This window comes from Patella vulgata, chromosome 5, assembly GCF_932274485.2.
Source record: "Patella vulgata chromosome 5, xgPatVulg1.2, whole genome shotgun sequence".
Lineage (NCBI taxonomy): Eukaryota > Metazoa > Mollusca > Gastropoda > Patellidae > Patella > Patella vulgata.
In genome coordinates, this window is record NC_065883.2 from 75,077,885 (window position 1) to 75,092,232 (window position 14,348).

Below are 14,348 nucleotides of genomic sequence, written 5' to 3' on the forward strand. Positions count from 1 at the left end.
CGAAACGAAATGGGATCTATGTTTTAATCAGATTGGGTACTGATGTAATGAAACTATACATCAAACTATATGGACGGACGGACAAACCCATTTTAATAGTCTCCTACCCTGCTTTGAAAGGCGGAGAGATAAAAAAAATTTTATACCAATATTTTTATTATTTTTTTTATAAAATTCAACAATATAATTACTTCCCATCATATCCATAATATAGAAAAAATAACAATTTGATACATGTACACCATATATACTAAGTTTAACATAATTAAATATAAAATGTCTCCACATGGTAATATTCAGAACTATTAGAGTATTATTACAGAATAGCTAACCCTCTATGCATTTTTATACGTAAAATGGAAGCTCAATATTGTATTACATGTATGTACTGGTATTTATAAAAGCAATGATGAAAAACAACCTTGTATGTTAACCTCATGGTAAGAAATGCCAATTGTAGCAAAACGTTTCATGTAAATGTCTTCACCTATTGTCTTAGGATGAGCTAACACCACCCCCTCGGCCCTCGTATGTTAAACTCATAGTAATAAATGCCAATTTTCACAAAACGTTTCCTGTAAACGTCTTTACCTATTGTCTTAGGATGAGCTTACACTATCCCCTCAGTCCTCGTATTTTAACCTCATAGGAAGACATGGCAATTTTCACAAAATGTTTCCTGTAAACGTCTTTACCTATTGTCTTAGGATGAGCTTACACCATCCCGTCGGCCCACCTTTAATGTTAGGGGCTATAATATATAAAAGTAATGATAAAAAACAAGTAATATAAACCTTATAGGAAGAAAACCAAATTGTCGCAAAACCTTTTCTTGTAAACGTCTTTAAAATTTGGTGGAGCTAACACCACCTTAGTCATCCACTCGGTCATTTATTGATTGGACAATATTGTTTTCATTTACATGTATGTCAGTTGTCTTAGAACATTCTCCCAGACTTCCTTTGGTCTGGAGTCAATCAAACATTGATACAACAAATATAGCCGCATTCTTACCATCACAGTAATAAACCGAGAAGAAGTCACTTGACAATCATTTTCACATTTAAAATATGAAATTGTATGATATTTCATACAATATACAATGGTATAAGCATACTAATTCATGTACAGCACCAGAATAAAGTTTTGACTAGGTTGTTGTACATCACCAAGCATGCATGTCACACAATAACGATATCTAATGCTACGTTCCTACTATCACGACTCGTGCTACGATTGAAATCGTGGAGTAATCGTGGTGATCCTATCAAGTCTTATCATATATTGAGATCAGTTGTAGTAATCATGTTGACCATATTAAAACGTATCCGAACATATCTGCACATACCAGATTGTGGACTCAATAGGGACAATCCTATCGTAATGCATTGCATGACAGTGGGAACCTAGCGTAAGACATTACATGAAAATATGAAATTATAATATTGATATAATATATAATAGTTCTTTGTTTGTATCAAAACATCAGCACAGAGAAGTTAATCTTATTAATATTATGGAATTCATAAAGTATAGCCATTTTAAATAATTCAGTGAAATATAATTTCCTAGTCTTCAAAAAGCAACAAAACTCCTTTCTGGACAAAAACAAATATTCCAATTTAAATTAGAGAGAGAGAGAGAGAGAGAGAGAGAGAGAGAGAGAGGTGGGGTTAAATGTCCACTTGACACAAACTAGGTCATTTCTGGACTAACATATGGTTTTAACTTTTTTTCAATAATTCGCTTGCGCGTAGGGGTCTTTAGCAGTGGGAGGAAACCGGAGGAGCCAGAGAAAACCCTACTCCTTGTCACATACAACCGTGGATTCGAAACCACGCTAGTTGACTTAATGACAGGCCGTATGATACAGCACGCATGTGCTAACCATTCGGCCATCCAACCCCCCTAATTTATACTAAATTCAGGGTAGTGATGGCTGTGAGGAAGAATATTGTCTTCACTTTATAAAAAAATGAATAAAATATTTTATCTACGAGGAAAAACAGAAGCCTTATTGAGGGAAAAAAGGTACATTGTGGAATAATATACACCCCTGTCCTATTAGTGTTAATATTAAGTCCCATTAAATCCATCCCTTATTAACTGTATTAACGGTATCAACCTCTTTAGGGCTAAACTGTAAAATGGTCGTAATGGCTTTCAACATTTTCTCTTTTCCTAAGCTGTCCCGACTGATCATGTATTTGTAAATCACATTTTTTAAGTATTCTAAATTGGCTCCTTCTCTTGTAATATCCCGTTCCCGTTTATGGATAACTTCTTTTAAAGATTCTATTTCATCGTGAAGCTTCTCTTCCTTACCGCTGACCGCAAGTTGTAATTCACGAAGACTCGTCTCCAACTGACGTTTCTGTTTCCGTAGCGATGCGATCTCTACATTTTTACGAGCTTGCTCTTCGGCGAAATGAAGCAGAGTTGTCTCCTCGTGAGCAGAATTTTTAAACAAAAGACGTGATACTGCTTCTTCTTCTGAATTCTGTTTTTGGAGTGGTTCGTGGCTAATCGACGATTCTCGAGCATGATGCGAGTATTCATTTTCTAATTTTTGTGACTGCACACAAGTTGAGCGTAAAGCTAACAAGTCCTTTTCTTTTTCGGCCAACATTGAAACCGTGCGATCGCGTTGTTTCTTCACCTCCAGTTCCAGCTCGGCAATAGCTTTTTGATGTTCCTGTTCCATCTCAGCAATCTGGTGCTTGTTTCGTTCCTCCAAGGTGAGGATAGTTTTACTCAAACTTTCTACTTTCAATTTGTGTTTTTCTTCCGAATCATCAAGTTGTAAATGGGCCATTCGTAATTTCTCCCGTAATTCACCGACCTGGTTCTTTAATGTATCGAGTTCTTTATTGGCCGTGTTGTCCTGCAACAGAAACACAAAAATATGAAAAGGAAATTGTTCTTGTACGTTACAAATTATCAACTGTAAGGTCTTGTCCGCAAAATCAGAAATGTGAAAACGAAATTGTTCTTCGTTGTTACAAATTATCAACCACAAGGTCTTGTCATTAAAATCAGAATCAATCAATTTTAAAAATAAATTGCAATGAAATGAAATTGTGTTTAGCATCATACTGTTCTGCTCTGTCTGGGCTAATGAAGACCAGCATACGCCATGTAGTGTGCTATGAGGGAAATTTTGCCCGGATAACTGCACAACGACCTACTGTTATATCAAATTCAAACTTCAAAGAGTTCTTTTAAATGCATCCCAATGCATAAACTGGACCTCAGCTTTTTGTCCCATCTGAACAATTATAATTGATCCTTGCCAGGCCCTCAGTCCTGCATCCATACAAGGAGAAACCGCAACTTAAAACCCGATGAACTTTCTTGCCAATGCAGGGATTGAAAATAAATAAAAGAGGCACTGTTATTTCCATCCCATTGGTATTTACCAAAAGTTAGAGGTACAACACTCACAAGATGTTTACTAAGTAAACAAGGGCCATATCTCAAGAAGGAATTACCTGAAATTGCCGAGATTTGAAACGCTTCTTCGTTTCACTTATTTCAATAAATACATATAAACTTAAAAAATTGACTGATAACATTTATCGTTTGACATTTCAATGCGTGCGTACAAAACCTTAATAACATTTCCATGCTTCCATTGTCTGCAATATCACGGCTGTGGAAACAGACAATACACCACTACTACTAACTGCTACTCTGTTCTCATCAGAGGGGGTTGGGAGGCCATATGGTTATCACGTGCACATTGGAGCAGAGGACTGTCATTGAGTCAACTGCCGTGGTTTCAATTCCCAGCCTGTACATGACAAGGAGTAGGGTTGCCTGTCCAACCTTGTGGGTTTTCTCCTATTCCTCTCGTTTCCTCCCACTGATAAAGACCACTATGTTCAAAGTGAATTATTGAAATAAAATTGAACCACATTTTAGTTCTGAAAAGACCTAGTTTGTGTTCTCACCAGAATTCAGTATATTTTTACAAATCATTGCTACACCTACCTTTGTTTTAGTTTTAAGAACTGACTGGGCTCGTAATTTATATCTCTCGAATTCTTCTTTAACATGTTCCAGTTCTTCTTTATATTTCTGACATGTCGTTCTTTCTTCATCAGATTCACATAATAAAACTATTAAAAAACAAAAAAAACGTGTGGATACATCAAACAATATTTGTACAAAATAGGAATTTCAATATTTTAAATGCCATTATACAAGATGCTAAAAATCTTTTGTTATAAGTTGATTCAAAAAAAAAAAAAAAAATATTAGTTCAATATTGCTTCAATTTGATTAAGTATTTACAAAAAATGAAGCATTCGGCATACTCTGTTGATAAACCAGCAAGCCAGCACCACCTATAAGTGTTGGGTAAAATATTTTGAAGGTCCAATTAAATATAAGCTGGCAGATTTGTTAAGGTTGGTATTTTCGTTTTGTTTCCTTAAATTTAAACATACATTATGCAAGATCTAAATCTGCCTATTGCATGTCTTTCTTTAGACACGAAATGTTATATAAACTATTAATTAGACATTTATTAACAAAACAAGACCATAATCAACTCTTGATGGCATCTGATACTCGCGATTTTAACTAGATTAAAATGGTTTGCCATTTAAAAATTTAATTTAAAAACGGGAAAGCGGGGCTAAGTTACCACTGTGCACACATCTTGTCAAAACTACATGTATAAACAATGATAACTTGGCTGAGAATGAAGTAATTTGAATGAAATTTTCAATATTTTCTTTTTTTATCATCTATTTTTGAATTATTATAGCAAGAATGACCAACTCTTTATTAAACTCTTAACTAATGTATCTTTAAAAATATTAAAATTTTAATATTGTCAGAAAAATGCAAATGAAGATGATCAGCTTTAACAATATTTCATGTAACAATTAATCACATAATATACCTACCATCGATATCTACTGGTTTCTCAGATCGTGAATTAGCCTCCAGAAGTAATCTTTTCAACTGTATGATCTTCTCTGACAAAGACTGGGCATCTAAATTATTTTCATCTGTATCGTAAGATTTTGGTGCCGAGTGTGCTGCTCGGGCAAGTGCCGAGTTTTCAATATCCAGTTGAGTGACTCTCTCTTTCAGTCGCTGTATGGCTTGCTGATCCTGGTAGCGTAGTCGTTCGTAATTCCCCACGACTTCCGAAAGTTCCGCTAACTTTGTCTCAAGGGAGGTTACTCTTTCTTCACTTTGAACAGAGACCTGAACTGCTCTTGTTTCAGCTTCTGAGGCTCTCAGTATTTCCTTCTCAACTTGTCTGTGAGCTTCACTCTAAAATTATACAAAGAAATGAAATGAAATGAAATGGGGTTTAACGTCCTACTATTCTGCTCCGAACTGGGTTAATGAAGACGGGTATTCGCCATACAGTGTGTTATGAGGAAAATTTTGCCCGGACAGCAGCACTACGGTCTACTCTTATATCAAATTCCAACTGTCAAGGGATCTTTTATGTGCACACCAATGTGTACACGGGACCTCGTTTTTTTTTGTCCCATCCGAACGACTAGACAGCTGTCCTTGTCAGGCCCTCCGTCCTGCATCACTGACAAGGGGAAACCACGCCGGAATAACACAAAGAAATGATCTGGTTAAACTACACAGACCTTGAAATTATAATTTTACAATTAAATACTGTTCATACAATTTCACTCTTACTATGTAGGCCTGGAAATAAAAAATTTTAGCCTTAAAAACTGTTGAAAGATAGTCATCCCAATTGATTAATGATGTACAATGATTAATTTTTGAACAGTGGTCAGGAAATTAAATACTTGTAAATTGAACACATTATCAAAATTAATCAGTCAGCTTTAAACTAGACAAAACTGGGTGATTTTAAATGATTTTTACAAATTTTTAAACAAAGATTAGATATTAAACGAATGTGACAGAAATTAGTGTTAATTACACAAGATTAAATGATACCTGGGTTACAGTGTAACCTTGTGTATTTAGCACCAATTTCTTTCACATTCATTCAATATCAAATCTTTGTTTAAAACTTTGTAAAAATCGTTTAATTAGATGATTTGGCAAGATTTTAAACGATTTTTACAAATTTTTAAACAAGGATTTGATATTAAAACGATTGTGAAAGAAATTAGTGCTAAATACACAAGATTAAATGATACGCAGATTACAGTGTAAACAAACCTTCATTGAGGTCATTTCTTTCTGTAAATCTAATAACATGGGTGAGGGTTGATTCGCCTTCTCCTCCGCGGCTTTTAATCTGTCTTTAACTGATTTTAACTGGGCTGATAAATTATCGATCTGTTTCTCATATTGTTCTTTCACTGTTGGTACACTGGCTATCTGTTGTTTCATAGACGCCTGGACTTCATCTAACTAAAATACAACAATCAATACACATGGGTTAATTGTTTATACACGGCCACGCAGCAATACACTTGGGCTAATTGTTTATACACGGCCACGCAGCAATACACATAGGCTAATTTTTTTATACACGTATACACAGGCATGCAGTAATACACATGGGCTAATTGTTTATACACAGGCATGCAGCAATACACATGAGCTGATTGTTTATACACGGCCACACAGCAATACACATGGGCTAATTGTTTATACACGGCCACACAGCAATACACATGGGCTAATTGTTTATACACGGCCACGCAGCAATACACATGGGCTAATTGTTTATACACGGCCACGCAGCAATACACATGGGCTAATTGTTTATACACGGCCACACAGCAATACACATAGGCTAATTGTTTATACACGTATACACAGGCATGCAGTAATACACATAGGCTAATTGTTTATACACAGGCATGCAGCAATACACATGAGCTAATTGTTTATACACTGTCACACAGCAATACACATGGGCTAATTGTTTATACATGGCCACACAGCAATACACATGGGCTAATTGCTTATACACAGGCATGCAGCAATTCACATGAGCTAATTGTTTATACACGGCCACGCAGCAATACACTTGGGCTAATTGTTTATACACAGGCATGCAGCAATACACATGGGCTAATTGTTTATACATGGACACACAGCTATACAAATGGGCTAATTGTTTATACACAGGCATGCAGCAATACACATGAGCTAATTGTTTATACACGGCCAAGCAGCAATACACTTGGGCTAATTGTTTATACACAGACTTGCAGCAATACACATGGGCTAATTGTTTATATACAGACATGCAGCAATACACATGGACTAAACATGTGCTAATTTTCTATACTGATATGCAGGAACTGCAGTGACTCAGTGAGTATGTCGTGGGCTAAACATGTGCTAATTGTCTATATGGACAAGCAAGAGCTGCAGTGGCAAAGTGAATAGAAATGAAAATGAAATGGGGTTTAATGTCCTACTATTCTGCTCCAATTGGGCTAATGAAGAGGTCCTGTGTACACATTGGCATGCACGTAAAACATCTCTTGGCAGCTGGAATTCGATGTAAGAGTAGACCGTAGTGACGCTGTCCGGGCCAAATTTCCCTCACAGCACACGGTATGGCGTATGCCCATCTTCATTAGCCCAATCGGAGCAGAACAGTGGGATGTTAAACCCCATTTCATTTCATTTCATTTCAATTTCATCGTAAGCCTTGTTTGTGTAGGGCGTTAAACCCCATTTCATTTATACTTATATACACATGTGCAATGCTTAAGAGAGAAAGAGAGAGGGAAATGGGGTTTAACGTCCATTCAACACAAACTAGGTCATTTCGGGACCAATACATGGTTCAATTTTATTTTAACAATTCGTTTGCGCGTAGGGGTCTTTAGCAGTGGGAGGAAACCGGAGGACTGGAGAAAACCCACGCGGTTGGACGGGCGACCCTACTCCTTGTCAAGTACAACCGGGGAATCGAAACAACACCAGCTGACTCAATGACAGACCTTATGATACAGTGCGCACGTGCTAACCATTCGGCAATCCAACCCCCCGCATGGATAAAAGCATTTTGATGTATTAGTTAATTGAAAACTGTTAATCAAAGGCTATTTATCAAGATACTGATATAAAGCTACCTGATTTTCAAAATGTTCTTTAGCCATTCTTTCTACTGAGTGTAGTTTTTGAAGTTCTCGAATCATCATAGCATGATCGGTCTGCTCCTTCTCACGTTCAAGTTGCTGAGTTCGGATTTTATTCTTCAACTGAAAAAACAAACCAACAAGATTTATAGGTGGCAAGACAGCTTTTAATTTTTAGAAAGCAGTCTCCAAGTATGTTTTAAAATTTACTTTGAAGAGGTTTTTTGAGGGATTTTTACTACAATATTGTTCAAGTTGAATCTCTAAAAGGAATATTAGTCCTAAAATGGTTCAATTCCATTCAGTATTTACAAAGTTATGTGGAATTCTCAATTTTGACACATTCGACATAAAAGAGAGAGAGAGAGAGAGAAATGGGGTTTAACGTCCACTCGACACAAACTAGGTCATTTTTCCGGACTAACATATGGTTTAATTTTATTTCAATAATTTCGCTTGCGCGTAGGGGTCTTTAGCAGTGGGAGATAACCGGAAGACCCAGAGAAAACCCATGAGGTTGGACAGGTGACATATTTGACATACTCTGCAGACAACAAAATCAAGCCAACAACATTTTGATTTTGTTTTCCTGATTAAATATCCAAACTCATGGGTTTTCCTTCCACTTCTAAAGACCCCTAAGTACAAGCGAATTAATGAATTAAAATTGAACCACATGTTAGTCCCGAAATGACCAAGTTTGTGTCGGGTGGACGTTTAAACCCCATTTCTAAAAAACAAAAAAAGATCTCCATGACAATACCTCCAATATTTTAGAATTCATTTCAGCTACTGTTCTTTCGTACTCATTTTTAGCTGTAGCTAGGTGTTGCTGTAGTTCTTCATGTTCTCCCTGGTAAAAATACAATCAAATATACAATATAATATTATACAAGAACAGCAAAATATTCAACTAAATGAGTACACACATAGATCTTTTGTATGAGTGCACACATCCATCGTTTGTAGGAGTGCACACATCCATCATTTGTAGGAGTGCACACATCAATCTTTTGTAGGAGTGCACACATCAATCTTTTGTAGGAGCACACACATAAATCTTCTGTATGAGTGCACACATAGATCTTTTGTATGTGTGTACACATTGATTTTTTTGTATGAGTGCACACATTGATCTTTTGTATTTGTGTGCACATTGATCTTTTGTATGGGTGCACACATCAATCTTTTGTATGGGTACATATACATCAATTCATATGAATGCACACATCGATCTTTCGTATGAGCACACACATAAATCTTTCAAATAAGTGCACACACACATACATCTGTCTTGGGATTTGTTTTAGCTGGTTCACACTTGTCTGTGGTAATGCCTGCAAAGCTGACAACTAAAGTGCTGCCTCATCATTCGCTTCATGGGACAAAAAAAAAAACAAGGTCCAATCATGCACACTTTTGCCTGCCAGTTGGAATTTTACAATGGTAAGGCTGATGTCCAGGTAAAATTCACCTGTGTGCTTATTCCTGGGAAGACTCTTCTGGTCAAATACGGTTTTATCTTGTATTTCAGAAAATCTTTAACGTTGTGTAGCCTTTTATACTTACTCTTAGCTTCTTCTTATCAGCTACAAAATCTGCCTCTAATCGAGATTTTTCTGCTGTAACTGTTGCTATTGATGCTGATAAAGTCTTCAGTTGTTCTTTTAGGATGTTTACTTCATCTTGTGCACTTGACGACTGCACCTTAGAAAGATATAGAGAGAGAGAGAAATGTTATTTTTTTAATGTCTACATGATACAAACTAGGTCATTTTGGACTAACATATAGTTCAAGCATCTCTTGCACTAGCAATTTAATTGACGGGCCGTCAATAAATATCAAAGGAACTTTGATATGTCAATTAATTGATTCAATTAAATTGTTTCAATTAATTTGTCGTCAATGTCCTCTATACACATTAAATTTCTTTGTCAGTTGTCAATTAATTGACATCAATTAATGGACGAAAAAAATTGAACATGTGTGGGCTGCTTTAGAAGGAAAAAGAAAACAATAAATGTACTGTTACAGATGATTTTGTATATTCTTTTTTATAGAAACAAGAAGGCTCAGTCAACAACATTCTGTGACTTTGCATACCAAATATGGCCATTCTTGCTATAATAGTTAAAAAATAGATAATTCAAAAAGAAGGTATTGAAAATTTCACTTAAATTACTTTATTCTGAGCCAAGTTATCACTGTTTGTAGTTTTGACAAGATGTGTGCATTGATTGTTTATTATCGTACATGTAACTAAAAACGGTAAGACAAAGTCAAGATGAAAAGGTCAAATATTGTCATTCAAAAGGGGGAAAGCGTGAATTGTTTGAAATAGACAAATTGATCTGTATCTAGTCTGTACTAAAATCTGGGGAAAAAAACTACCATCACCACATACATGTAGTTTGACCTCTTGTAAACCATGTGGTGTGAACATTGGATATGGTTGTATCAATGTAGAAGATTTAACCACAAATCACAGATTATATAAAGACAGAATCTGTCTTTATCTAAAACTTCAGTTAAACATACATTATGTAAGACATAAATCTGACTATTGCAGGTCTTACTTTAGGCCTCGAAATGACAAACACAAACCCATAATCAATAGAAGAATGTATATATTTTTGCTTGAAATCGTCAGGAAACAAGAATTAATGACATTTCTTATTTAATTAACAGGTTGATGTTTCTGATCCCAGATTTTTCGGCCATGTTTGATTCACATCTTTTTAACGTGGATCCATCTGATCCAGTCTTCAAGAAAATCGGTTGGCTGAGACTTAAATGGATTTGAACACCCACAAGATTGCAAATTTTAACAACAAACTGGATAATCAAGTATCATTGCCACGATAATACATTTTCAAACAGTCATAATTTCACCCAGAATAAATGAAATTTTCAATATGTTCATATTTTATCATCAATTTTTTAACTATTACAGCTTACACTGTCACCTGGGTTACTAGCACTAATTTCTTTCACATTCATTTAATATCAAATCTTTGTTTAAAAATTCATAAAAATCATTAAAAATCATTTAAAATCTCCCAAAATCATCTAATTTGAAATCATTGTTTAAAAATTCTTAAAAATCATTTAAAATCACCCAAAATCATCTAATTTGAACTTATGAATTTTAAAACTAAGATTTGATATTAAATGAATGTGAAAGAAATTAGTGCTAAATACACAAGATTAAATGATACCCAGGTTACAGTGTGAACTGTAATAGTTCAAAAATTGATGATAAAAAAATAAAATTTCGTAAAAATCATTTAAAATCACCCAAAATCATCTAATTTGAACTTACGAATTTTTAAACAAAGATTTGATATTAAATGAATGTGAAAGAAATTAGTGCTAGATACACAAGATTAAATGATACCCAGGTTGCAGTGTTATAAACTTACTTTCAGTGGATCTGAAAATGAGTCATCTCCCGATTGTTCTACGGGAGGTTTCGACTCGGATGCATTGTTAGTTTTATCAGCTGACTGGGATGATGTTGATGTTTCTGATATAATCTTTAAACTGGCTTCCAGAGCTTCTTTCTCTTTAACGACACCTTTATAAGCTCTGACAACATCTACAAATAAAATGAAGGAAATGTAATGGGATTTAATGTCCTACTATTGCGCCCACCGGGCTAATGTGAAGACAGGCTGACAACCAGACAGTGGCAGAAAAACAAACTAATTTGTTCAAAGAATATGTCAATTTTTAGCATTATCCCGTTTATAATGTATATTTTGGTTTATGAGATATAAAAACTGTAAATTTAACCATTTTTTTTTTAGGCTTTGAGGTTAAATTCTTTGAAATGCTAATATTATGGCCTGTGAGAGGAGAGAGAAATGGGGTTTAACGTCCACTCGACACAAACTAGGTCATTTTGGGACTAACACATGGTTCAATTCTATTTCAACAATTCGCTTGCACATAGGGGTCTTTAGCTGTGGGAGGAAACCGGAGGACCCAGAGAAAACCCACGAGGTTGGACAGGCGACCCTACTCCTTGCCATGTACAACCCAGGAATCAAAACCACGCCAGATGATATAGCGCGCACATGCTAACCATTCGGCCATCCAACCCCCCATTATGGCCTGTAAATTGATTGACCTGTAAATAAGCTCTCCAGTAAGTCAATTTTACTGCAAGTCAGTCGACGTTACTGCAAGTCAGTCAATTTTACTGCAAGTCAGACAAGCCTGGCAAATATGACTGAAATGCCGGCACTGGCTAACATACCTGTACTACGATCAGAACTTTATATTTTTAAATCATATTTCAGTTAAAATTTATAATTATGTTTATTTTTACCTCTAAGTCTAGTTTCATATCTGGTTAGTTGTTCTTTTTGACTATCTATAGTCTTCAATAATTCATTCTTTGTTCCTCTGTCCATTCTTACAGCTTATATCTTTTCATCCATCTTCAAAATTAAATCTGTCAGTGAAAAAAGAAAAAGATTAAAGCCTATATGTTATTTGTTTATAATCTTGAACAGATTTGCGGTCTATTTAACAAACAAACTTCAAAATTTGTCTTCTAAAATTTACCAACAGCCGGAGTAGCCTACTCCCTATCCTGGGGCATGAAATGAAATGAAATGGGGTTTAACGTCCTACTCCGAACAGAGTTAATGGAGACGGGTATGCGCCATACAGTGTGCTATGAGGGAAATTTTGCCCAGACAACGTCACTATGGCCTACTTTTATATCAAATTCCAACTGTCAAGGGATCTCTTACGTGCACGCCAATGTGTACACAGGACCTCTGTTTTTCGTGCCATCTAAACAACTAGACAGCTGTCCTTGTCAGGCCCTCTGTCCTGCATCACTGACAAAGGGGAACCTATCCTGGGGCAATATTAATCCATCTTTATATGACATTCAGAAGAACTTAGAACATAAATAAACACAGTCATTTCGGAACTAACACATGGCTGAATTTTATTTCAATAATGTGCTTGCGCATTGGGGTCTTTAGCAATGGGAGGAAACCGGAGGACCCAGAGAAAACCCATGAAGTTAGACAGGCTACCCTATATCTTGTCATACGTACAACCGGGGAATCGAAATGAAATGAAATGAAATAGTGTTTAAACTCCTAGCTACTGTAACATGTTCTGCTCCTATGCTGGGCTCCGGGGAATCGTAACCATTACCATGCCAGTTGACTTATGACAGACCTTATGATACAGTACGCACATGCAACCATATGTCGAGGGAAATACAAACGTTTTTATATATTTCTGACATATTTGCATTGCCATTGCTGATTTTACATTTTTATGTCATTGTCAACTACAAATAATAAAGAAACGATGTCTGCTGACAGACCCTCTCTTTCATACTTCATACAAATATAACCTGATAATGTCAAGATCTTATCTAGCATGCTAACTTTTACTGATATTTTCTCGAAAAACATGACAAGAAAGAAAACAAATATTTGACAACACATTACCGGAAGTTTTTATTTATTTGATTAGACCAGCAGCAAATAAAATTAAAGTTGAAGAAATAGATAAAATAAAACTTTTTCCTATTCATTTGGTATTTGATTGTGCCTTTAAAACAAACAATCACACTCTCAATGATTCAATAATTTCTTAAAGAGTTAATAATGCTACGTTTTAATTTGTGCAAAACGAAAGTAGAGATACCTGAATAACCGGAAGTTAAAAAGCCACGTGTTGTTTGTTGTGGTACAGATTTTAGTTGGCTAGATTTTTTTAAGATCTACAACATTCACCAAAACATCAGTAAGTTTATAAGCTATTTTATGTTTGTCATAACACTTAACTTTTAAAATAACGTTTGGTTAAATAGATCCCCCTCAAACTACGCCCAGAAAACAATTAAATGATTGATTGAGATGGCTGGATACAGACTACTGATAACTGAGTTTCAGAAGATATTAATTAATTAATATATATCAATTTCAATGCCAATCGTGAGATAAAGATATCAGTTTATAATTCTCCCTCAATTAACATCTGTCGGTGAATTCTACCAGGTAGTTTTAAACCATAGTCTTAGATGATACAGTATTATCTAGTCACTATTGTTTAACCCACTCACCACTTCCACGTTCCACTGGCCAAGCCTCTGGTAGAATTTATATATATATATATATATAGAGAGAGAGAGAGATATGGGGTTTAACGTCCACTCGACACAAACTAGGTCATTTTGGGACTAACACATGGTTCAATTTTAGCAGTGGCAAGAAACCAGAGGACCCAGAGAAAACCCACAAGGTTGG

At 35.5% G+C, this 14,348-nt stretch overlaps 1 protein-coding gene across 2 annotated transcripts; it reads right to left on the reverse strand.

The window, feature by feature from the left end:
• Nucleotides 1–144: 144 nt before the first annotated feature.
• LOC126822352 (GRIP and coiled-coil domain-containing protein 1) lies at nt 145–13,540 on the reverse strand. Of its 2 annotated transcripts, none has more exons than XM_050551202.1 (10): nt 13,451–13,540; nt 12,398–12,523; nt 11,487–11,662; nt 9,633–9,770; nt 8,827–8,916; nt 8,058–8,186; nt 6,178–6,372; nt 4,917–5,292; nt 3,994–4,121; nt 145–2,884 (listed from the first exon to the last, which is right to left on the reverse strand). In XM_050551202.1, the coding sequence occupies exons 2-10, from the start codon at nt 12,480–12,482 to the stop codon at nt 2,087–2,089; spliced, it is 2,115 nt and encodes a 704-aa protein (XP_050407159.1). In that variant the 5' UTR covers nt 12,483–12,523; nt 13,451–13,540; the 3' UTR covers nt 145–2,086. The 2 variants fall into 2 exon arrangements, with proteins under 2 accessions (XP_050407159.1, XP_050407160.1); XM_050551203.1 differs by having other exon boundaries at nt 13,485–13,503.
• Nucleotides 13,541–14,348: the final 808 nt, after the last annotated feature.